The 25,453-nt window shown below is 40.0% G+C and overlaps 1 protein-coding gene across 8 annotated transcripts in view; it reads left to right on the top strand.

Moving 5' to 3' along the window:
- Positions 1-19,199, top strand: part of abca2 (ATP-binding cassette, sub-family A (ABC1), member 2) — a 239,527-nt gene extending 220,328 nt beyond the window's left edge. For all 8 annotated transcript variants that reach the window (XM_044195602.1, XM_044195606.1, XM_044195604.1 and 5 more), the window contains 6 exons: positions 7,784-7,887; positions 8,014-8,106; positions 12,611-12,713; positions 15,747-15,884; positions 15,981-16,190; positions 17,413-19,199. In XM_044195602.1, the coding sequence (XP_044051537.1) occupies positions 7,784-7,887; positions 8,014-8,106; positions 12,611-12,713; positions 15,747-15,884; positions 15,981-16,190; positions 17,413-17,448 (684 nt within the window). In that variant the 3' untranslated portion in view covers positions 17,449-19,199. The remainder of the gene's footprint in view (positions 1-7,783; positions 7,888-8,013; positions 8,107-12,610; positions 12,714-15,746; positions 15,885-15,980; positions 16,191-17,412) is intronic.
- The last annotated feature ends 6,254 nt before the right edge of the window (positions 19,200-25,453 follow it).

The raw sequence follows: 25,453 nt of genomic DNA, 5'->3' as shown, positions 1-25,453 counted from the left end.
ATCAGGACCTCTCTGACCTGGTTTGGCGTCATATGGAGGTAGATTCTCCTGCTGTTGTGGCTGTGGCTGTCTGCGTCTTTGCGGAGCCGAGTCTAGGTCAGGACCTGTACATTTCAGGCACTGAGAGACACCAGTTACTCCTGTCCCTGCCTTTTTTGCCCCTTAATCCTGCTTCTTCTAACCAACTTGCATAAGCCTTCCAATCATCTGTAAACACTGCGTGTTTCTTTCCATTTTTCTTAGACATCTCATCATGTCTCTTTTGACCTTTTTCTTTTTGTTCCAACTCCCAGTTGGTGGAAAGCCACAGTCAGTTATCCACACATCAAACTCTGAGGTCCATAATTTGTCAACATATACTGATAGAACCAAGAAACTGCAAATGCATCACCTTGAACGCAGGTTCCTGTTTTCTGGGGACCCAAAGTTACCAGAGCAGGGTGCAGAAGAACTCAGTCAGATGCAGTATCTTCCACTGTCTGGTACTACTGGTCAAGCAGTTTAAAATACATTTTCCATAACACGCATACAGTTACAGTATTTACAGTATATCAGCCTGGAACCAGCGGAAGCTCTGTCCCTCTGTCTCCCTCTCAATTCAATTCAATTTTATTTATATAGCACCAATTCATAACAGAAGTTATCTCATTGCACTTTTCCTATAGAGCAGGTCTAGACCGTACTCTTTATAATATTATTTACAGAGACCCAACAAATCCCACCTTGAGCAAGCATTTGGTGACAGTGGCAAGACAAAACTTCCTTTTAACAGGCAGAAACCTTGGACAGAACCAGACTCAATGGTGGGCGGCCATGTTAGGTTTTGAGAAAGAGAGAGACAGAGAGAGAGAGCAATAGAGAGGTTTAGAGAGAGAGAGAAAGAGAGGTTATAAGAGAGAGAGAGGATTTAGGGGAGAGGGAAGCACAATGCAAATACCACCGAGAATCTTTTTTAAAGTAATAATGTAATGGTAACATTAATATTAATAAGTTAATAATAATAGGAATGACAGCTATAGGAAGTGGCCCAAACCACAGAACCAGTCTCTGGAGCTCTGGAGGCAGAAATACCTGCTGAAAGAGACAGAAGGAGAGAGGAAAGAAACGAGAAAGCACAGAACTATGGGAGGGAGAAGATGTCGAGTTAGTAACATGCAGTAATAAGATAAAAATGCATACAGAGGGAGAGGAGGAGAGAGGAAAGAGGTGCATCATGGGAAGTCTCCCGGCAGTCTAGGCCTATAGCAGCATAACTAAGGAATGGTTCAGGGCTCACCCAAGCCAGCCCTTACTATAAGCTTTATCAAAGAGGAAAGTCTTAAGCCTACTCTTAAATGTGGAGATGGTGTCTGCCTCCCGAACCTAAGTTGGGATGTGATTCCACAGGAGAGGATCTTGATAACTGAAGGCTCTGGCACCCATTCTACTTTTGGAGACTCTAGGAACCACAAGTAACCCTGCATTCTGGGAGCGCAGTGTTCTAGTCGGGTATGACGGTATTATGAGCTCCTTAAGATATGATGGTGCCTGACCATTAAGAGCTTTGTAAGTGAGGAGAAGGATTTTAAATTCTATTCTGGATTTTACAGGGAGCCCGTGCAGAGAAGCTAATATTTAACTATTTCCTAGTTCTTGTCAGTACACGTGCCGCAGCACTCTGGATCAACTGGAGACTCTTAAGGGACTTATACGGGCAGGCTTATAAAAAGGAAATGTAATAGTCCAACCTAGTAACAAATGCATGCTCTAGTTTTTCGGCATCATTTTGAGACAGGATGTGCCTGATTTTTGCAATGTTGCGTAGGTGAAAGAAGGCAGTTCTTGAAGTTTGTTTCATGTTAATGGATAAATTCTGTTTAAAGATAAATCCGAGGTTCCTTACGGTTGTGCTGGAGGCCAGGGCAATGCCATCAAGAGCAACTATGTCTTTAGATAATGTGTCTCTGAGGTGTTTGGGGCCAAGTACAATAACTTCAGTTTTGTCAGAGTTTAACATCAGAAAATTGCAGGTCATCCAGGTTTTTATGTCCTTAAGGCATGCTTGAAGTTTAGCTAACTGATTAGTTTCATCTGGCTTGATCGATAGATATGACTGGGTATCATCTGCATAACAATGAAAGTTTATGGAGTGATTCCTAATAATATTGCCTAGAGGAAGCATATATAAGGTGTCGGAATCGGTCCAAGCACAGAACCTTGTGGAACTCCGTGACTAACTTCGGCGTGCAAAGAGGACTCACCGTTAACATGTACAAACTGAGATTGATCTGATAGATAGGATTTAAACCAGCTTAATGTGGTTCCTTTAATGCCAATTGAATGTTCCAGTCTCTGTAATAGGATGTGATGGTCAATGGTGTCGAATGCAGCACTAAGATCCAACAAGTACAGAGACCAGTCCATTGTCTGATGCAGTGCTGTCTCTGTGCTATGATGCACTCTAAATCCTGACTGAAAATCCTCAAATAAACTACACTCTCTCTCTCTGAAAAATTCAAACTAAAGAAAAGAGAGCTTCCCAAAATATTCACATCTACCAGCATTTATTTATTGAGTGAGGATCACATTAACATGTTTTTATATTTCGAATTTACACTGTATTAACAGTGACAGTGAAATAGATTTGCATGCTCCATCCACAAAACACTTGTAGAATTTTCATTCAGTGGGTTTGTGTTTGCATCAGGTATATCAAGATAAAGTTTTAAAAAAGAAAGAGAAAGAGCTGTGTTTGGGCTTCATAGTACCTAACAGATAACACCAAATTTTTAGTGTTACAAAAGCCCTTACATTCAGTGTGACGATCTTTGACAATGTCAGGGCTGGGAGATTGAATGACACACCGATGGCCCGTTAAGAGCAAACAAAAAGGTACATTGTAATTCTAATGATGTGTTTGGGCTCTCTTACCTGCCAAGATAAGCAGCAGATGTTTATAAACACAATGTTTCAACCGATTCCACCATTTAAACAGTAACCGCAGTAAAGTCCTTTGTCATTTCGCCACAGCGAATCATGTGCCTCCATCTAACCCTGTCCTCTGCATCCTCTTCACTCACACCAATTAACTTCATGTCCTCTCTCACTACATCCATAAATCTCCTCTTTGGTCTTCCTCTAGACCTCCTGCCTGGCAGCTCCAACCTCAGCATCCTTATACCAATATATTCACAGTCTCTCCTCTGAACATGTCCAAACCACCTCAATCTGGCCTCTCTGACTTTATCTCCAAAACATGTAACATGAGCTGTCCCTCTGATGTACTCATTCCTGATCCTGTCCATCCTCGTCACTCCCAAAGAGAACCTCAACATCTTAAGCTCTGCTACCTCCAGCTCTGCCTCTTGTCTTTTCTTCAGTGCCACTGTCTCTAAACTGTACATCACTGGTCTCACCACCGTCTTGAACACCTTTCCTTTCATTCTTGCTGATACTCTTTTATCACACAACACACCTGACACTTTTCTCCACCCATTCCAACCTGCTTGCACTCGCCTCTTCACCTCTTTTCCACAGTCTCCATTGCTCTGAACCGTTGACCCTAAGTACTTAAAGTCCTGCACCTTCTTCACCTCTGCTCCCTGTAACCTCCACCTGGGTCCCTCTCATTGACGCACATGTATTCTGTCTTACTGCGGCTAAGCTTCACTCCTCTGTTTTCCAGAGCAGACCTCCATCTCTCTAGATTTTCCTCCACCTGCTCCCTGCTCTCACTACAAATCACAATGTCATCCGCAAACATCATAGTCCATGGAGATTCCTCTCTAACCTCATCTATCAGCCTGTCCATCACCAGAGCAAACAAGAAGGGGCTCAGAGCCGATCCTTGATGCAGACCCACCTCCACCTTGAACTCCTCTGTCACACCTACAGCACACCTCACCACGGTCTTACAGCTCTCATACATGTCCTGCGCCACTCTAACATACTTCTCTGTTTAATTTCCCACTCATATTGCTTTCATTTTCGGTTGAATAATGCATCTCTAGGTGGTTTCATGGTACACAAAAGAATTCAAAATCAGTGACAAGAGGCATGTCTCTTTGAACAATAACCTATATTTTATGTTAGCTAATGCATAAAAACGTATGCTCTTTGTGGGAAGCACACTGCCTCATACACATCAAATATGATAAGAACAGCTGATTTCAGATGCACTGGGTCAATGAAAATGCCCAGCAGCAATGGGCAAACTTGAAGTAAAATGGTCACAGCACTCTGATGACAGTAAACCGTTTCAGCTTTCATAATCACTGCTCTTCCTGGTGGATAGGTAAACCATCACAACTGGTTTCCACACATGCTTAGGGACATTATGAGTCAGGGCTGTGTTCACTACGTTATCAAGGGGGGATCTCATTACAGCAAAGGACCCAGCAGGGACCCAGTGAGGATCTGCTAAAGTTCTGCATGGGCCCTGTCACAGACCAGCCAGCAATTCTAGACGGCTACATCTGTAATGTCCAGAGAGAGGTTGTTCCAAAGCTTTGGGGCCACAACAGCAAAAGCTCTGTCACCCTTGGTTTTTAGTTTTTAACAATGCAAGCCATGGTCAGAAGACCACAGTGACCTGGCTGAAGAGTAGGGGGTTAAAAGTTGGGGAGATGTGAGTTCTGTGATTGGATGTGCCTAGGAGCCTTGCTGCAGCGTTGTGGACCAGCTGCTGTTTTTCTACTGATGATTTACTTTAGCTTGTACACAGTGAGTTACAGTAATCCAATCATGATGACACAAAGGAATGAGATGGAATCAAGTATTTCTGTGTCATTTTGGTGCCATAGGCCAGACATCCACTGGCACCCCTGAGGGAATTGATCTTTTCATTAGAATGTTTAATGATAATTCTCATAATAATAACTTTTGTTTTGTGATCTACTCCTGGAAGGTCTAGACAGGATTTAGACATAAATTCGTTAACCTCAGCATGAACAAAATTTTTCATCAAAACAGCAGCACTTTAGAGGTGTGGTTCACCTACAAAATGTCACTGAAATAGACACAAATCGACCACTCTGTTTGCATTGCTCACTGCTGCTGTCATATTATTTTTTATTTTTTTGCATTACTTTCATTTGGCAGACACTATTGTCCAAAGAGACTTACAAAAGTCCATAAAAACCACACAGGTGCAAGAGCTAGATATGATCCAAAATTGGGAGTGTATCCCATTTAAACAAATAGCTAAAAGCATGTTCAGTGCAACAGTACAAGTGCTTGGAGATGTGGCAGTCTCAGTTGGGGCCTGCTTTGAAACCATATTGGTGGGGGTCTAGGAGATTGTACTGTGAGAGGTAAGCAGACAGTTGGTTAAAAACAGCACGTTCTAGTTCAGGGATACTGAAATACAAGTGTTCATTAGTGACTTGTCTGCAGTATAAGTTTTTCACTATATGTAGTTTGAATGCTGATTCAGCAGCATTCACACTATTGCTAGTGTAGTTGTAATTTAGTGTGCCTGATGTGCAATGCACAAGGGCATTCTAGTTACAGTATTATTTGTCGGGCTATTAGTGTGAATGCTGATTCAGCATTCCTATCCAAAAGAGAATCTACTCAAGGTGAAGTCTAGGAATCCTGACCCTCCACAAGTGCAGATGCACCCTAATTAACTGAAATAATGTTGTTTTTATATATTTTGTGGCTCTGCAGCTCACTCGCTGACAGTGCTATGCCGTCAGTGTTTTAATGGAGCACCGGGGGGGGCTTGCAGTCCGGTAGCTAACAAATATGAACAGTCTGCAGAGTCGTATATGTAGAATTGAAATACCTTCCACTAAAATGTCAAGATTTTTACCTGAATCCATCAACAACACTACTAAATATCCATATACATACATAATTTATTTGGAATTCATATTAGAAAAGTTTTTTTTTGTCACTAACAAACTAGAAATGAATCAATGTACTTGGTAAATGTATTGTTATAACTTGCTTTGCATAGGGTATTCAGTTACTTACCTTTATTATCACGTCGTCTTCAGGGTCACTGTCGCTGTGGTGAGCATCTTTGCTGTCACCAAAGATGGTCAGTAATGTGCATGTGCAACTCTCAACAAAGATTAGAAGGAAGCAAGGTGGCTCACTCATTAGCTACTTCCATCATCAGCTCCGGAAAAAAATGTTATTGAAGTCAACATACGAGCCTGAAAGGATTCCACCGGATAATCCAGGATAATCCTCTCTATTTTCTCACACACACACACACACACACACACACACACACACACACACACACACACACACACACACACACACACACACACACACACACACACACTTTACACGCTTGCTGATTGTTTCATGCTTATTGTGTTTAGAGTATATGATAGTGGTTTGTTGGCTGAAGTTATTGATTTATTAATCAGTGCTATAGTTAAATAAATTCTATTATACTTGTATACCGCAGTTGCCTGTGGTTATTTTGTGTATGTGTTGCAATAATAGCTGGTTGTGACGGTCAGTGCTCAGATTCACCCTTCACTGTCCACCATTATTAATGTAGGATAGTACTTTAAATATCAGCATTTCTAAGTGGACAGCCATCTATTGAGATGTTTGTTAGTCATGTTTTTCATGTTTGGTTATTGGTCTCTGATCCGAGGGTGGTGACCTGTAATTATGAATCCATATTAATTATTTTGAAAATAGTAATAATGTTATTAATATTCATAAATATCTTTGATATTTTGCTAATAACCAAACCTGCCCTACCTGAATCCAAACACATACAGTATATGTATGAGACAGACATATTTACCGTATGTAGTTTACATATTTTGTCATATATCAGATTTATATATGGGATTGTTCCCTATGGAGAAATAGTCAATAACATTAATTAAGAACATTAATAACATTTAATCAATAACATTCTGAATTAACCACATCGTTTTTTCCAGCCATCTCGCTTCCTTCTCATCTCTGTTGAGAGTTGCACAGTACGGGGCAGGATGTACGGCTTCAAAATGAGAGCTCTTTCACACTTGCATTTTCATTGGTCACACCACACGTGTTGATTACGTTACTGTTACAATCAAGTACATGTAACATTCTGTCGCCAGGGCAGACTTGACAGGAGAGGGCAGAGAGGCAGGCCGAGGAAAGAAAAAAACAAAACAGGCAGAGAGCGGGGCACCAAGGCCACGGTGGCCGATGGGCATGCGATATTCAGGAGGGCATCAAGGCCATGGCTATCTGTCTAACTATGCCTAAAACAGCCCTGGATGGACTCTAGAACATAACAGTGTACTCACCAAGTTAAAGATCTAGGAAAAAAGGAAGTCTGACGGGTCAAGAAACTTGAGCAGTCAGAAGATCAAACAGGTTGGAAACAAACCCCAAGGTTAGTCAAACATATTTGGAAAGGAAAATTAAGGCAAACAGTAAAATTACTACCCAAACCATCCATTGTAAACATCCATCGCAGCAACAGTTTTCCTGTGCAGGGATTATTCCCATCATTTCAGGTGCACTCACTTTCGGCTTGACCTCTAAGTTTGACTTGTTTTTAGTGATGTCACCGTGTTCCCAGATCTCAGCTATTACTTTGGTGAGTACAATGTTATTATAACTGATAGAAAAGATGGAGAAATACAAAAATAAGACCCAAGTTGTAATAAACTGGAATGATCTTTTAGTGTATATTCATTTTGGGTTTTGATTCTGGGAAATACTTGTCAATTTCATGTGTACGTGGTAGAAGGTCAACAGGAAATAGAACAGGAAAAACTGTAATTTCTAGCCACCTATTAGCTTCTGAACTGTAATTTGTGGGGTTTTCTAGGATGAGCCAACCACTGGGATGGACCCAAAGGCCCGCAGATTCCTCTGGAATTTAATCCTTGACATAATCAAGACTGGACGCTCTGTAGTGCTGACATCACACAGGTGAGAGACACATCAGTCCCCACGTGCAGTGGGATTCTGCTCAAGTAGTCTTTACTGTTGTGGCTTATTTTCACTTCTTTTTAACCATAGTGCACTTAATATATTATTACATGCTGTCCTCTGCAGCATGGAGGAGTGTGAGGCTTTGTGCACCAGACTGGGCATTATGGTGAATGGCAGGTTTAAATGCCTGGGCAGCATCCAACACCTCAAGAACAGGTAAGAAGCATAAAGATCCACCTTCCTTCTCTGATCTAATCTGCATTCTTTTAAACAGATTTATTTTTTGTTATACTTGACGTTTTTGTCATCTTGAAAAATCAAACAAACTGAAAGGTTCATATTTGTAACAATATAAGCAAGTTCAAGATGACCTTTTATGAAAACACAAATATCAAGATAAGTATCTTAAATTCAGGTACATATGTTTTTTTTTCTCATAATGACATTTTTTTATATCTTCTTTCATGTACTTGTAAAGTCCCTATTATTTCTTTCTAGTTGTGGATGCATGGACATCTTGTGGATTTCTGTAACCATAATTTAGTTACACGTTTCAGAGCAGAAATCCTTAGAATTTTATGTAGTTATGTCTTTCTTACACAAAATTTCTAATAAGTAATACAAATCCTACATCAAAAATAAGAGACTTTATTTTTAAATTTCTGTAATTATTTTCTTCCCAGAATGTCTTTAATATTGGGCAAAACCTAAAAATATGACTAAAAGCACTTTACAATTTGCCTTTCATTCATCCATTCACACAAAATCTCCAACCCAAACAAAGTGCTACCCAAACTATTGCGAGCCAACTCTGTAATTAGTGGACGATGATGGGCAATGAATAATTAATAAATGGATGAATGAATGACCATTTGACAACAGATGATGCAGTAAATGGTTAACTTGCCAAGCGGTATTAGCTTGTGTAGGCAGGAAACCATTAAGTAAGATTTTAATAATTACCAGTGAAATAAACTTGGCACCATTCAGCAACTGAGACGTTTTGGAAAGTCAAGGGAGATTATTAGTAGGAATTATTAATCACCTGAATTACAACCTGAATTTAGCTATCATACCTATGTTGATGGGAGATCCAAATGTTTTATCTACGTTTTCTAATTCTTCTTATTAAGGTAAAGCATCAAACCCCAATGTCACAGAAAAGTATCTGTTGTTTCACCTGAGTTTTGGCTCAGCAGGGCGGGCATTGCCCTGGAGGGAAGAGGAGAGGAGAAGCACTGCCACAGCAATGGGGCACTCGGTAGCAATCGGTTCTGGATGAAACTCCCCTGAGTTCCATGTTTTAGGACGCTCTGTCGGTCCCACAGGGCGACTCTGGCCTGAGTCGGATCACTTCTTGCATAAGCAGGCTGATGACGTTCACTTGTGATGGCAAACGTTTCTGTTACGGTACAGACAGGCAGGGGACACAGAGATGAACACGAGTGCACTTTATTAGAATACAGCCAGAGAGAGTGGGTATGGAGAGAGGGAAGCGTTGAGGAAGGGGATCGCTGGAGAATGAAGGTCGCTGGAGAGGAAGATCGCTGGGGTAAAGTAGGCGCTGGGGTTAGATTGCTGAGTGGCATGTAGAGTCCTATGTGTGAATGTGGTCGGACACATACTGAAGTGAGTGGAGTGCTTATGTACTGGCTGTGATTGGGACTAATGGAGAACAGGAGTGTAACTGGGAGCAGGTGTGGGTGATTACAGGCTGGTGAGGCCTGGCGAATCTGTGACAGTACCCCCCCCTCCACGGCCATCTCCTGAGGGCCGAAATCCCCCCCCCCCCGGTGTGGTGGCCGTCTTCCACCACGGGGAGCAGGCTGATCCGGGTGACGGGTCGGAGCCTGGGCAGGTGTGGAGCTGGGAGGCCTCGGGCGGACGACCAGGAGCTTGGACCAGGGTGGAGCTGGGGACCTCGGGCGGACGACCGGAAGCTTGGACCCGGGTGGAGCTGGGACCCTTTGGAGGCAGACGACCAGGACGGCGAAGGCTGGGACCCTTTGGAGGCAGACGGCGAAGGCTGGGGACCTCGGGCGGAAGACGGCGAAGGAACCAGAAATAGTGGACAAGTTACTGGCTAAAGAAGTTGCGAAGGGCTACATGATCCAGCCGTATGATGATCATACTTTTTCCATATTTCGCATAAATCCCATCGGCATAGCATCTCAAAAATATTCAGAAAAGTGCATGATTATAACCTTGTCTGCCCCTCATGCACCGCAAGTATAGCCTCATACCTCTCACACCATTTTACCTATTCGATGCAACTGTTGATAATGCAGTTCAGTTCATCAAGTTAGCCGGGAAAGGAGTATAGCTAGGGAAGGCTGATATAACAGACACCTTCAAAGTCATGCCACTCCATCCATCAAAGTGGCACCTTTTTGGCATCAAATGGCGGAATAAAGTGTATTTTTCAGTCAGATTAACCTTCAGTTGTCGTAGTAGCCCCTGCATTTTTAATACCCTTTCAGAAGCACTTTAACAACTGCAAATTGCCATTCGTTTTTCACCTATTAGATGATTTCCTAGTGGTGGATTATCCTTGTCCCAACCAGATCAATGCATTAGCACGCTGAAAGATGTTTTTAATGAATTGGGTGTCCCTCTCTCTGCAGAGAAAACCCAAGGCCCACTGAAAGTGATCGAACATATGAAACATATGCAGCCGTCACAACTAGCTCAGACTTTTCGATCCTTTGCATGATCTTTCCATTTCTGATATCTCTGTAGAGGCTCACATGTACTCCATCCGCTTTAAACAGACAGGGAGGGTAAAGGGTCAACTGTTCTCATATCTCAAACTAACACTGCGTTTTGTCCTCTATCCTCTATGACCTGGTACTTGCAATGGCGTCCTCATGCAAGATCAGACAAACCCTTCTTCTTGACCGACAAAGGAAAGGTCATGGTTCACAACCCACCCGTCTCCTCTGCAATCGATGTGGGCTTCCTTCTCAGCTGTACACCTCGCACTCCTTCCGTATTGGTGCGGCTACCTGTGCAGCTGCCTTGGTTCCAGCATGCACTCTGAAAGCTATGGGATGCTGGTCCTCAGCAGCCTATGGACGTTACATTTGCCCGAGAGTTAAAGAGATCATTTTATTCCAGAAGGCTATGGCCACTAATATCCAAGGAGATGGACAATAGTACTTAATGATGTAATAATAAAAATGCTGCATTCGAAGTGGTTGGCTGGGTTTCACTGCTCTGATTTAGGTACGGACACGCCCTTCAATGAAAACTCACACTTAGCACAACTTTTAATCACAAAGGTCTTTAGATTGCTCTGTGAAAATCTGAGGTTGATCCGATTAATTCTTTGGGAGGAGTTTGTTAAAGTACAGAGCCTGTAAATGGCAAAAAATGCCATAAAAGTGCACATTCAACTCAAAATGTCTGACTTCCTGTTGGGTTTAGGTTATGGGTCCAAGAGGCTTTTTTTTTACATCTTGCCATGATACATGTGCCTCCTAAAATTCGTACATTTAGGTGAAACATGCCGCAGGGGCTGCTTTTCAGGGGCCGCTAGTGATTCATTTTGCCACACCCATGTGCAAGACCCATATCAGAGTTTTCGAGCACTTTTAGCTTCTCAAAAATGCGATTCATTTGGATAAATAATAATAATACCTTGCATTCATTTCAACCTGTCTCTTGTTTTTACATGACTCACTCTGTATTGAGTGTTTTGTCTGAGTGATTGTTATTTGGGTTGTTTTAACTGTGCGCTCTCAGTCATTCCTCTTGGTGCATGGAGAGCTATTTTCTCTTCTACTCTGCTCTATGCTGGACTGTTAGAGTGCATAACCATTGTCTCCACTTCTCACAGCAGTAAGTTTTATGTTGTTTTCCAGTTTCCTTCCCTCATGGTGAATATCAGGTACTGTGCCATCTGTGCGTATATAATGTACTGTGGTGTGCCATTGCGCTGTGACGCATTGGCAGAGTATGGGGAGAGTGTGGGTACCAGACGGACCCAGTGGGGCATGGACCATATATCTGTATTGGCACAGCCTTCTAAGCCATTGGCCCCACTGGTTCCTTTAACTAGCTGTTTTTGGTAGCCTAGGTGGAGCCAACATTGTAAGTGGGTGTGGACTAAAAGTGCTTTGAGGGATGAACCCACTAGCGATAGTCTTAGAGGGCTGTGACTACACTCACAGAATCTGGAGCTATGGTACGTAACTAACATTCACACCTATTAATTTTGAAAGAGCAACGGCCAATGGTGTAACTCCAACACTCGACCGACCAATGGTGTAACTTCATCACTCACTCACTCAGTTAGTCACAGACTTTTGCGTTTATAAGGCCCCCCGCTTTGCTGCGGTCTATCCAAAAAACAGCTGTGTTGTCCTGATGGCCTAGTGGTCTAGTAGACACACCCTGTGACTGCAAGGTCGATTTGAATTCAACTCAGGAACCTTGGTGTGTGCATCCTCTCAAAAGCACTTGTGCTTTGAAAATTTTATAATGCATTTGTTTCAAACATTGTGCTTGTGTTTTAACTGTTTAAATATGGAATAACCGGAAATGAGAATGTATATACAATATATGTCTTGAGTACCCCATGACAACTCTTTGTTCCATGTCGTGTGGTACTTATGCTACTATTGCATGTTGTTGTTGTTGCTAGATCTGGATACCCAATAAAAAAAAATTAAATAAAAAACAAAATTTCAGCAATCATGTTTCTATGATCATGTTCCAGGTTTGGGGATGGCTACATGATCACAGTGAGGACCAAGAGCAGCTCCATTGTGAAGGAGGTGGTTCGATTCTTCAACAGAAACTTCCCTGAGGCCGTGCTAAAGGTAGATTACTGCAGCTACCTCTGTCCTGTGGACCAGTCAATTCAATGAGCACCAGATAAAAGTAGAGGACTGATGAATATTTTCCCTCACCTTGATCAGTGGTGCCCAGTATTTTTTCTTTTCTGATGACTACAAAGTTCTTGCACTCCAGAAAGTCTTATAGACAGGTGCATTGGATCATAAACTTGACTGTGAAAGAAACAAAAAGTCCTGCACACTGTCCATCATGTTTATTCACTTTATGAGTACAAGTGATTAAATGTGTGCAGGATTTTAAAGTAATTTGACTGACCATCCAGTGGGGATCAGAAATGAACACAGAAGATTTTTTTTTATTTCACACATAACTAATTTATTGATGTGTTAAAGTGAAAACATATTGCAAGCCACTTGGTTACAAACATTTAGTTTCTAGTGCGTGATATCACGGAAGATCTTTACAGGCTAAGGTAAATCTGGTGTCCTAAAGCAGTTATAATCAATATTTTCATATTAACAATTGAGTACTAACAATAACAATATGAGTACTTGTATACGAAAGGTGTCGCTCAAAGTAACAAACCATTAGAGAATCACCAATCCTGTAGTTGCTCTCAGCTCCAGAGTGCTCTTTGGCCTCTTTAAGCTCATTGTTTTGGTTTTACAGCCAACAACTTCACTGTTTTGGTTCAGGAGTTGAGACCAAACCAGAGCTAAAAGGAGAGTGAATATTGGTGGATCTGCTTGATGTGTAAGTAGGCAACTGTTTGCTAAGTTAGCCATAAGAACTTTAACAGTATGATAATATATCAGTGTAGTGTGTACAGCTTGTTTTCCTTGCCCCCACGTGGACAAAAAAATCACTTAATACAGATTTAAGATGTTAAAAGCATGTTTACACATACATTTTTAATGTCTTAACATGTTCAAAACAGAGCCCAACACCTTTTCCTGCGATTTAGGGGGATATTGATATGGTAAGATTTAGGGATGTAACAATACACTCAACTCATGTTTCAATACAATTCACATTACCGGGTTCATACAATTATCCCTTTTAAGCTCCAATTTCTTAACAGCCAATTTCAACAGTTCAGCAACGTTGACCCCAGTGTGTGTTTCGAAAAGAAGGAAGAACAAAATTCACCATTTCCCACTCACTCACTGGTGATCACATGGGCTGCGATCGTGAGATAACTCTGGGTAGCCCTGGAATTGATTGTAATTGATCTGGGGGTCTGAACCACCTTTGATTTTGTTTCCTTGTAAAGCACTGGCATTACAGACTGACTAAAGTGTGGGCGGGATGGAATGCAGTATTTGACAGAAAACGGCCTCATATCTCGTGCCATGAAAACACCAATGCACCCGGTAATCTCTTTGACTGTTGCACTTGTTTGGGCAAGAGGGGTTGTAAATCTCCATGTCAGCGTGGTTTGGCCTTTTAGTAATTCTTTTTTCTTTGTGGTGACTGGAGCTTCTCACTATGGTGCCGTTTTACATTCTGCATCATGTTGGTTGTGCCATTTGTGTAGTTCATCATTTTCTTGCAATATTTGCACACTGTCTTGTCTTGTCTGTTATTTTCTCACCTTTTTTATTTTCTGAAATAGGGAAGCCAGAATGCTGCCACACGTCCGATTTGAAAAAGGATGGTGCATCTTCAATTTCAAAATCTTTCCCTGTGGCCGCCATATCTTTGCGCCTTGATACAGCTATGAAGTTAAAAGTGGATTGCACCCTCTGCTGTTTAAAAATAGTATCGCAATTCATTTTTCATCTCACCAATTTTAATCTTCACATATTTGTATCGTAAATTTACTTTCTCACAAAGTATCGTTACATTCCTAGTAAGATCACTTCTTTTTTCTATTCATACCTCATAGCACTGTACTACAGCTCTCCATACCCTGAAATGCAGCCATGCAAAACCATGGAAGACAGGGAAAGAATAGATGGTATAAAGGGGTTTGATAGAGCAATAGGAAATTATATTATTTATCACTTCAGTGAATAATGTTTAAGTATATACTAAAGTTTATCAGCTACAGATTCATCAGCCCATAGTGGACTGTCCACAGCAAGTCAGAACAGCAGACAGGTACCTCAACGTAACTCAAGTCCTGAGCAAATGCAAAGGCCATGTTAGAAGTCACATGACCACATATGACAAAACTGTATACATAGGTCAGCTGTTACATTCCTTTGAATGTAATAATAGCCTAGCAGTTCCAGCCAATGGCATGGAAGCATCGGTCAACACTGGCGTGATGACATGACAAAAATTCAACTTTTTAACATCTTAAAGCCTCAGCATACTTGAAACTAAAGTGTTTCTACCTGTTCTGAATGTCCACACTGGAAGGCAGGACAGAACGCCTGCTGTCATAGCCTCCTCTTGGCTGCATCCCACTGCCTCCCTAATCGCTCTTCAAAAAGTTTAAATCTCAAATGTGTGTAACACTTACTACAAAGTATTACTACTCCAGTATTACAGACGGGTGTGTTGGTTTATAAACTCTGACTGTGAAGGAACCAGAAAATTCAACGCACTGTCGATCACTTGTACTCACTTTATTTACAGTTGTAAACAATAATAGTATGTTTGCAAATGTCAAAGGATGGACAAATTTCATACAATAGCAAATTATAGAAGAATTGTATTAGGCCTACTAAAAAGATCATCAAAAGTGGCTAGTTTAATAATAGTTAAATAAAAAGAATAGTTACTATGTTCAAAACAGTACATTAAAGTCAAAATTAACCCCACACGTGTTTAAATATCACCCCAATTGTTTAAATCTCACCCTCAATTATTTAAACACCCTCAAGTGTGTTTAACATCTCCCCAAGTGTTTATACACAGCCAACCCAATATGTTAAAACCATGTTTAAACACCGTCCCCAAATGTTTTAATTGTGTTAATTTAATTTTATATTTCCAGGAGCATTTTTTTACAAACTGCAATGAACAGACCGAGGTTCGGTAAAAGCGATTATTTTCTCCTTTTTGAGTTGTTTCAGACATTAAGCCACCTGTTATCATATTTGCAGGAGCGTCACCACACCAAGGTCCAGTACCAGTTGAAGTCTGAGCGGATCTCCCTTGCTCAGGTCTTCAGTAAGATGGAGCAGGTGGTGGAGGTGCTGGACATCGAGGACTACTCTGTCAGTCAGACCACTCTGGACAATGTGAGTCAACATGTAACCTTTTGGGTCAACTACATGCCGGACTTCAACAAGAAAAAATGGAATTAATTTAATAAATCACCTTTTTTTCCTACCCAGGTTTTTGTCAACTTTGCCAAGAAGCAGAGTGACAACCTGGAGCAGCAGGAGGTGTCGCCCCTGGGTGGTGGACAGTCCCCCCTGCAGCGCATCCTCAATCTGTTGAAGTCTCAGCCAACCAACACAGAGCTCAACGCTCTAATCAGCGAGGCGCCGGAGGAGCTGGAGAACGACGATGATGAAGGACTCATCAGCTTTGAAGAGGAAAGGGTGAGTGACTCACACCTGGGTTTTTTATTTTTTATTTATTTTAACATTTTTAATTAACTCATTGGACTGATTTGAGTTTATAAAGGCCAATACTGAATTTTAAAGCTGCTGAACTGATGTTGTTAACTATTTTTTGTGAAAGTATAGCATAAGATTTTCCCCAAACTGTCAGGATGACATTTCGGTCGGTTGATAAGGCTACATTTTCGGAAGAAAAAAGAAAATGTAATGTGCTCAGTCCTGAACATTTGCATTTGAAACATTTGAAATAACTGAAATACTGTAAAAGTTGAATGGAAGTCAAAATACAATTACTGAAAGAAGTTGAGATGGCAGGCATATTGGAGGTAAGCAGTGTTGGCTGGCCAGAGGCTGAGAGATCCTGACTTTTAGTTCCTAATATGGGGTCAAGCTCCAAAAACAGTGGATCCTACATTTCCCATAATGCAAGTTGATAGCATCTTTTCGCTAGACCCTCCCAGCCTGCTTAACGCCCATGTATGTCAAACTCCACACTCCCCATTTTTAACACATTTTGTAATGCTTTCTGTTAAAAATGTGTGGTCTTTAAGCCCAAGCTCAGATAACCCTGATGACATGACTTTGACATCATCAGGGTTGTTTTCTCTGACTTGACAAAGCTGCTCCAGAGCCACAGAAGACATTATACAACTGTTTTCACATGCTGAGTAGTCCTAAAATGACTAGTAAATACTAGTAAATAACAATTAATCGAAATATTATCGAAATCACTATTAATCACCAAGTGCAATATCCAAATTGCAGGAGCTGCAATTTTTCGATAAATATAAAATGTGTCACAACATGCCATTATAAATTAAGCATTGTGGTGCTACAGAGATGCCCCAGCCTACAAATCATATTCTCCAGACAGAGAACATGCTTGTTTGGTACAGACCCCAGCAAAAAACGCATCATCATTTTTATATTTTTTTCAGTGAAAATGAAATGCAAAAATTACCAATCCCACTAAAACTGTGACTCATATCACAATCACAATATGTGTCAAAATAATCGCAATGTGATTTTAATTTTTTTTTTGCATAACATTCAGCCCTACTAGTAGATTAACTTTGACATGTAAAATTGTTGGCCATGTTTGCTTGATTCTTATTTCTTTATGTGTCACCGTTTACCCTATAAGAAGCATCTTATCACATGATAACCTATATATATGGGTGTGTGTGTGTGTGTTTGGCAGGTGCAGCTCTCCTTCAACACAGACACTCTCTGTTGAAATGAGCCACTTAAAGAGCAGAGAGACAAGGAGAGTGAGGTGGGAAACCCGAATCAATATATCTGAGCTCTGAGGCCTAGATGAAGAACAGAGATGCTGATTTAACCCTGAAGAGGACCAAAACTCTGCACCTTGGAACATAGGACCAGTAGTTCAGTATTTCAGCCTGAAATTCTTCATCCCAGGAGGGACAGAGGTGGTTTAGGTCAGATCATACAGACAGAGGCAATGACCTGCAGAGCCCATCCTGCAGGTAGAGGCACAGGAGTGCTTGCATTTAGACAAAACTTTGTCCTGGAATGTTTCCATATTTGTTTTGGGGTTTTTTTTTAGAATGTATCTCACAAGATGGCTGATAGATAGGGTTGGCTACCTTTGTTAGTGAATGAACATTGGTGAACACATCATTGGTGATATGTTAAAAAGTGTTTGACACCAATGGTTACTTGTACCATTGTACGCACTCCCTGCCAAAGGGCCTCATGTAATTCTAAGTCTCTAAAATAGACCTACCTTGAGAGCATGCTGTGATGAAGTTGATTCCCAGTGGTAATGTAATACAGTCTATTTTTCTGTGGCAAGAAGAATGATTTATTTTGGATATTGAAGCAGCTACGGAGTGACATAACAGAGGATTTAGTCAAATGCACCCTGGGAAGGTGTGGACATGCGTGCAAGCTGTTGGCCTTTTCTTTCAAATTGATGTCAGAGACACGGAGCGAATGGCACATGGCATGGTTATTGTCCTGTTGGTTCCTCCCTTCTATGAAGTTGTTTTGACATTGTACATTTGGTCTCTTTCTACTGAATGCTCTCTTTTGTGCTTTTAACATATTATGTTGTGGACTTTGCCAAGAAGATCCTCTATTAACCGGACACAGTGTATAATAATAACAATAATAATAATGATAATAATAACTACATCGCCAGTGAATGTAGATGCATTCTAACTATCTAAAACTGAAGTTAACTCATCTCATATTCCCTGACAATAACTGCACTACCATCTCTGTGATACTAAAGGTAACTCAGATCAGAATAATCTGTTGTTTTAACTTGGGTAAGGTACATGTTTTATGATTTGCAGATGATCTTGTAATTTTTAATAGGATTCGGAGAACTCAAAATGTGCAAAATATCCACATTTACAAAAACATGGATGTTTCTCTAACTGTACGTTGGCATGCGGTTTTAACTGGTCTCTCTCATGTATTTTGTGATAATTGAGTTGTAATCTCTTCTGTCAAAATAATGACGTATGACATATTTTTGGTGATTATTATTATGGTGGGCTGTTTTCCCACTTGAAGGGGTTATCATTAAACAAGAAAAATGTACTGTTATTTCTTTCTTCTCTGAGAATGTAATGCTGGAAGTTGGTTGCTGAAATATTTAAATTAATTCTACTATAAAATACAATCCATAATAATATTTAAGACCATAATGCTGATTTTTGTGAACTAATACCTCAGTGGGATGACTTCCCTAAGTTTAATTTGAATTTTTCTGTGATTATAACAAAATGAAAGCTTGGAACTTGTTAAAACGACAAAAGGAAGAATCGTGGATCAGTCTAATGACAGAAACAAAAACATAAATGTATTATGGAGTCAATATGCTCTATACTGATGCTATATATACAATATACTAATATGGATTTGACATTTGGGGGGGTGTAAGGCATCAATTGGACAAAACATTTGACATTAGCGTTGAAGCTCATATGATTAAACAGTTGTTTCTGAATTCTGCGTTGCGTTGGATGGTTGTCCTTTTATTTTGCTGTGTGAAAAAGAGTTAGTCACCCTCCACTCAAAAATGCGTTTTGCTTATTGTTACTTCACTTCGCTATTTGAGCGTCACCATGCAGAATGATTTATGTGCAAAGTCTAGAGACACTACAAGGCTTTTTACACACTCATCTGCTGAAGGGGGGAAGTTCATCTGTTCTCACCTCAAATCTCTAATAATCCCTTTAAAGGATAGATTCACATTTTTGCAAAACAATACATGCTCATACTGTATATACATTGAATGGAGTTTTTGTTCACTGTAATTGATTCTCTTGTTCATTCTGGCCACAAAGAGATCCCTTCATTAAGATATTTCGATGTAAGAGATATGGAAAAATGCATTATAAAGTTTAGCCAAAGTGTAGCAGGACAGTTGCTACTGTGGGTTCCCCTGGCATAATCATGGACATAGCAGGGCGTTTTACAGGTCACATCTTTTATTTATTCAGACTGCTCACATACACATAATTCAGCAATCAACAAAACACTAAAGCACAATGCCTCTTGCTTGCCCAGTTTGGCCGCGCTGGTTGAGATCCTCCTCTTCTTCTTCTTATCACAGTTTAAACAAAGAGTCTAACGTTCCACAGCCAGCCTAGCTGTCTATCTTGTCTGTGAGCGCCTCTGGTCCAGCATGCTACTGCGTATAAAGGGGAGAGGATAATTAGTCAACAAGACACAGCTGTGACAGTTAGCTCTCCCTGACGCTGCTCACCTGAGCCACTCCCCCACCTCTCCCTCTGCAGCTGACAGCTAACCATGCCCACCTACACACAAAGCTAACATGAGACTTCAGCAGTCTATCTTCCAAAGTTAAAGTCTTTTTAGTACAAAGAACCAGTCTTTTTTCATTTCATGCAAAGATGCTTAACAAAACAAGATAAGATTAAAAATAATAATAACAAAAAATCTAACAATAGGTAGAAAATATCAATAATAAACAGCAAAGGCAATAGAAAATCAAATGAACGAAGCAAACAGAAACAGTTTGATAAAACAAAAAAATAATACCAGCAAAGTCAACCCAAATTAAAAGCCAAGTTAAAAAGATAGATCTTTTTCTTTTTAAAAATACCAAGGTAGTTAGCTGTAGTAGTTTGTAGTTTGTATATGTTAACAATGAATCCTCAGTGTACACCAAAGTTTGTCACTGAGTTCCACGAGGTTCTGTGCTTGGACCGATTCTATTCAATCCAATTCAATTTTATTTATATAGCGCCAATTCATAAGAGCAGTTATCTCATTGCACTTTTCCTATAGAGCAGGTCTAGACCATACTCTTTATTAAATATTATTTACAGAGACCCAACAAATCTCACCATTTGGCGACAGTGGCAAGAAAAAAAACTTCCTTTTAAGAGGCAGAAACCTTGGACAGAACCAGACTCAATGGTATTATTCCTATTATTATTAATTTATTAATATTACCACTACCATTCAATTATTACTATTTTAAAATTCTAGGTGGTATTTGCATTGTGCTTCCCTCTCCCCCACCCCCCTTATCTATCTATCTATCTATCTATCTATCTATCTATCTATCTATCTATCTATCTATCTATCTATCTATCTATCTATCTATCTATCTATCTATCTATCTATCTATCTATCTATCTATCTATCTATCTATCTCTAAACCTCTCTCTCCCTCTACACTATACCATACTTATACATGCTTCCTTTATTATTAGGAAACACTTCATAAACTTTCATTGTTATGCAGATGATACCCAATGATATCTATCGATCAAGCCACATGAAACTAACCAGTTAGCTAAACTTCAAGCATGCCTTAAGGACATAAAAACCTGAATGAAATGCAATTTTCTGATGTTAAACTCTGACAAAACTGAAGTTATTGTACTTGGCCCCAAACACCTCAGAGACACATTATCTAAAGACATAGTTACTCTAGATGGCATTGCCCTAGTCTCCAGCACCACCGTAAGGACCTCAAAGTTATATTTGATCAGGATTTATCCTTTAACTCCCACGTGAAACAAACTTCAAGGACTTTCACCAACATTGCAAAAATCAGGCACATCCTGTCTCAAAATGATGCCGAAAAACTAGTGCATGCATTTGTTACTTCTAGATTGGACTATTGCAATTCCTTATTATCAGGCTGCCCAAATAAGTCCCTCCAGTTGATCCAGAATGCTGCGGCACGTGTACTGACAAGAACTAGGAAAAGAGATCATATTTCTCCATTATTAGCTTCTCTGCACTGGCTCCCTGTAAAATCCAGAATAGACTTTAAAATCCTTCTCCTCACCTACAAAGCTCTTGGTCAGGCACCATCGTATCTTAAAGAGTTTATAATACCATATTACACGACTAGAACACTGCGCTTCCAGAATGCAGGGTTACTTGTGGTTCCTAGAGTCTCCAAAGGTAGAATGGGAACCAGAGCCTTCAGTTATCAAGCTCCTCTCCTGTGGAATCAGATCCCAACTTAGGTTCGGGAGGCAGACACCATCTCCACATTTAAGGGTAGACTTAAGACTTTCCTCTTTGATAAAGCTTATAGTTAGGGCTGGCTTGGGTGAGTCCTGAACCATCCCGTAGTTATGCTGCTATAGGACTAGACTGCCGGGAGACTTTCCATGATGCACCTCTTTCTTCTCTCCTCCTCTCCCTCTCTCCGTCTGTATGCATATTTATTCCATTACTGCATGTTACTAACTCGACATCTTCTCACTCCCGTAGTTTTGAGCTTTCTCGTTTCTCTCCTCTCTCCTTCTGTCGTTTTAAGCAGGTATTTCTACCTCTGGAGCTGCAGAGTCTGGATCTGTGGTTGTGGGCCACCTGCTGCCCCTGTGTTCCTGCTCAACAACTGCTACAATACTACAGTTGTTGTAATTGGCTCTGTTACTATTATTGTCATTATTATTCCTATGACCGTCATTCCTATTATTATGAATTTATTAATATTATCACTACCATTACATTATTACTATTATTACTATTTTTTATCTCTCTCAAAACCTCTCTCTCTCTCGCTATCTCAAAAAACTCTCTTAAAACGTAACACGGCAGTGGCGGATGGCCGCCCACCATTGAGTCTGGTTCTGTCCAAGATTTTTGCCTTTTAAAAGGAAGTTTTTTCTTGCCACTGTCGCCAAGTTCTTGCTCATGATGGGATTTGTTGGGTCTCTGTAAATAATATTATAAAGAGTACGGTCTATAGGAAAAGTGCAATGAGATAACTTCTGTTATGAATTGGCGCTATATAAATAAAACTGAAGTGAAATGAATAGCTGTTGTAAGATCCAAGGGGAGGGTATTCCATAGTTTAGGGCCATAAAAACAGAAAGCCTCACCAGATTTCTTGTGACACTTTAGGTACTTCTAAAAGAAAGGCAGTGGAAGATCTGAGAGTTCTTGTTGGAACATAAAATGAAAGGCAGTCCCTGATATATGAGGGTGCTAGATTATATAAGGCTTTGTAGATAAGTAAAAGGACTTTAAAATTAATTCTAAAAGATACAGGTAGCCAGTGCAGTGATATGTTTTTTGTACTAGTCAAAATCATGGCTGTAGCGTTCTGAATTATCTGGAATTTTCTTTTTAGGGAGACCAGTAAAAAGAGAGTTACAATAATCTAAGCGGCTAGTAATAAAAGCATGTATCAGCATTTCAGCATCGTTCTGAGTAAAAATGGTCTAATTTTGCCAATGTTCCTCAGGAGAAAAATTATGTTTTTATATCAGTGAGACACGTAAAAAAAGCGTTTTATAGAACTGGGATTGTCTGGCACAGATATAAAGTTGTGTATCATCAGCATAACAATGATATTCAACCTTATGCTGACTAATTATGTTGCCCAGAGGGAGCATGTATAAGGAAAAAAGAATAGGACCAAGACAGCTTCCTTGAGGAACACCGTATTTAATATCAAATGTCTGTGACACAAAGTCGCCTAAACTAACAAAAAAAATTCTTTTAGACAGGTATGAGCAAAACCAGTCAAGCGCTGTGCCAGAGAGACCCACCCATTTCTCAAGTCGATTGATTAAAATGCCATTAACAATCATATCAAATGCAGCACTCAAATCTAACAAAAACAGGATAGTCACATTGTTTGAGTCAGTTGAACTTCTCAGGTCATTTACTTCGAAAGCCAGATGGGAATTTATAGTTATATTATATTTATATTAATATATTATTGGAATTCAGATGACCTTCTAATTGGTGACATATATATTATTATTATTTGTTATTATCATTATTATTTTTTATCTTGTTTTTAATGTTGTACAGCACTTTGGTTCAGCTTCGGTTGTTGGAAGGTGCTATAGAAATAAAGTTTGATTCATTGATTGAATCTTCTCAAGAAGTTTACTTATAAAAAGAAGATTTGAGATAGTAATGATCTTGAAATGGGCTTGTCTTTCTTTTCTGACAGCATTATTGTAAATTCTCAAGATGGCAAAGTGGATATTTAATTTACTTTTCCTCCAATCCTGAGACTGAGTTTCTTTTTAGCTTACAAATGGCACCAGTTTTCCAAAGTAATTTGTGGACTACTTGTAGTTTTTTAATTCTTGGAGGAGCAGCAGTTTCAAAAGAATACCTCAATTTATTAATAAAATCATGCACTAGATTGGTGATTCTCAAACTGGGGGGCAGGAAAATATGGAGTGGAACTAAGTGGAATGAATATGATTTATTTAGGGAAATAAAAAAAATTAAACCTGCAAGCAGCGTTCAACGGGCCCTTGTTTCCACTCACGCCTCGGGCTTCCTGTCCCGGTTTAGGGTACGGCTCCAAGAGGCTTTTTTTTTAAGTCTAGAGATGATACATGTGCCTCTGAAATTTCGTAAATCTAGGTGAAACGTACTGCTGGGGCTGCTTCGTTGAAATTTTGTAGGGGCGCACTATATAGCCACCAACAAGCCCAAAAATTAACTAAATTTGAAACTGACATAGGAAATCCAAAATGGCTGAATTCCTGTTGGGAAAACTCTCTCAAAAGAAATTGAAATATGTTCTTTATGATGAGAGCAATGATCACCCAAAACCTCATGAAGTTCAAAGCAACTTTATCCCAACCGTGGCATGTGTTTGGTGGCGCTATAGAGTCCCCTGGCCACGCCCGAGCCCAATCATTGCAGAACTTTGCGATTTTTGCCAGTTGTGACATGTGTGCAAAACGTTTTCGAGTATCCTAAGCCCCTCAAAAATGCGTTTGAAGAGGCAGAAAAATACTAATAATAAATATAGCCGATTCCGGATTCTGAGAGAAATTTCTGAAAGTAATTCGGACTTACAGTGTGAGGGGCGTGGCCTGTTCAAAATTGCATTTTTTGGCCTTAATTACAGCACCACCATTCAATTAAATTCAATTCAGTTTTATTTATATAGCGCCAATTCATAACAGAAGTTATCTCATTGCACTTTTCCTATAGAGCAGGTCTAGACCATACTCTTTATAATATTATTTACAGAGACCCAACAAATTCCACCATGAGCAAGCATTTGCTTTTAACAGGCAGAAACCTTGGACAGAACTGGACTCAATGGTGGACGGCCATCCGCGGTTGCCATGTTAGGTTTTAACAGCGAGAGAGAGAGCGAGAGAGACAGAGAGGTTTAAACATAGAGAGGTTTTAAGAGAGAGAGAGAGAGGTTTGGGGGGAGGGCACAATGCAAATACCACCTAGAATATTTTTAAATAGTAATAATGTAATTGTAGTGGTAATATTAATAAATTAATAATAATAATAATAATAATAATAATAATAATAATAATAATAATAATAATAATAATTATTATTATTATTATTATTATTATTATTATTATTATAAATAATTATAATAATAGGAATGACAGCTATAGGAATACTAATGACAGTAATAGTAACAAAGCCAATAACAACAACTGTAGTAACAGTTGTCGAGCAGGAACACTGGGGCAGCAAGTGGCCCACAATCGCAGATCCAGACTCTGCAGCTCCGGAGGTAGAAATACCTGCTTAAAGCGACAGAAGAAGAGAGGAGAGAAACGAGAAAGCACAGAACTACGGGAGAGAGAAGATGTCGAGTTAGTAAAATGCAGTAATGGGATAAAAATGCATACAGACGGAGTGGGAGAGAAGGAGAGAGGAAAGAGGTGCATCGTGGGAAGTCTCCCGGCAGTCTAGGCCTATAAGATTGTACCTTATTTCATACATGTTTTTGAATGCCTTTGACTGTGTTTTTGAACACT

Source organism: Siniperca chuatsi, linkage group LG5 (genome assembly GCF_020085105.1).
Source record: "Siniperca chuatsi isolate FFG_IHB_CAS linkage group LG5, ASM2008510v1, whole genome shotgun sequence".
NCBI lineage: Eukaryota > Metazoa > Chordata > Actinopteri > Centrarchiformes > Sinipercidae > Siniperca > Siniperca chuatsi.
Note: the sequence above shows the minus strand (reverse complement) of the source record. Positions and strands in the feature narration are given on the sequence as shown.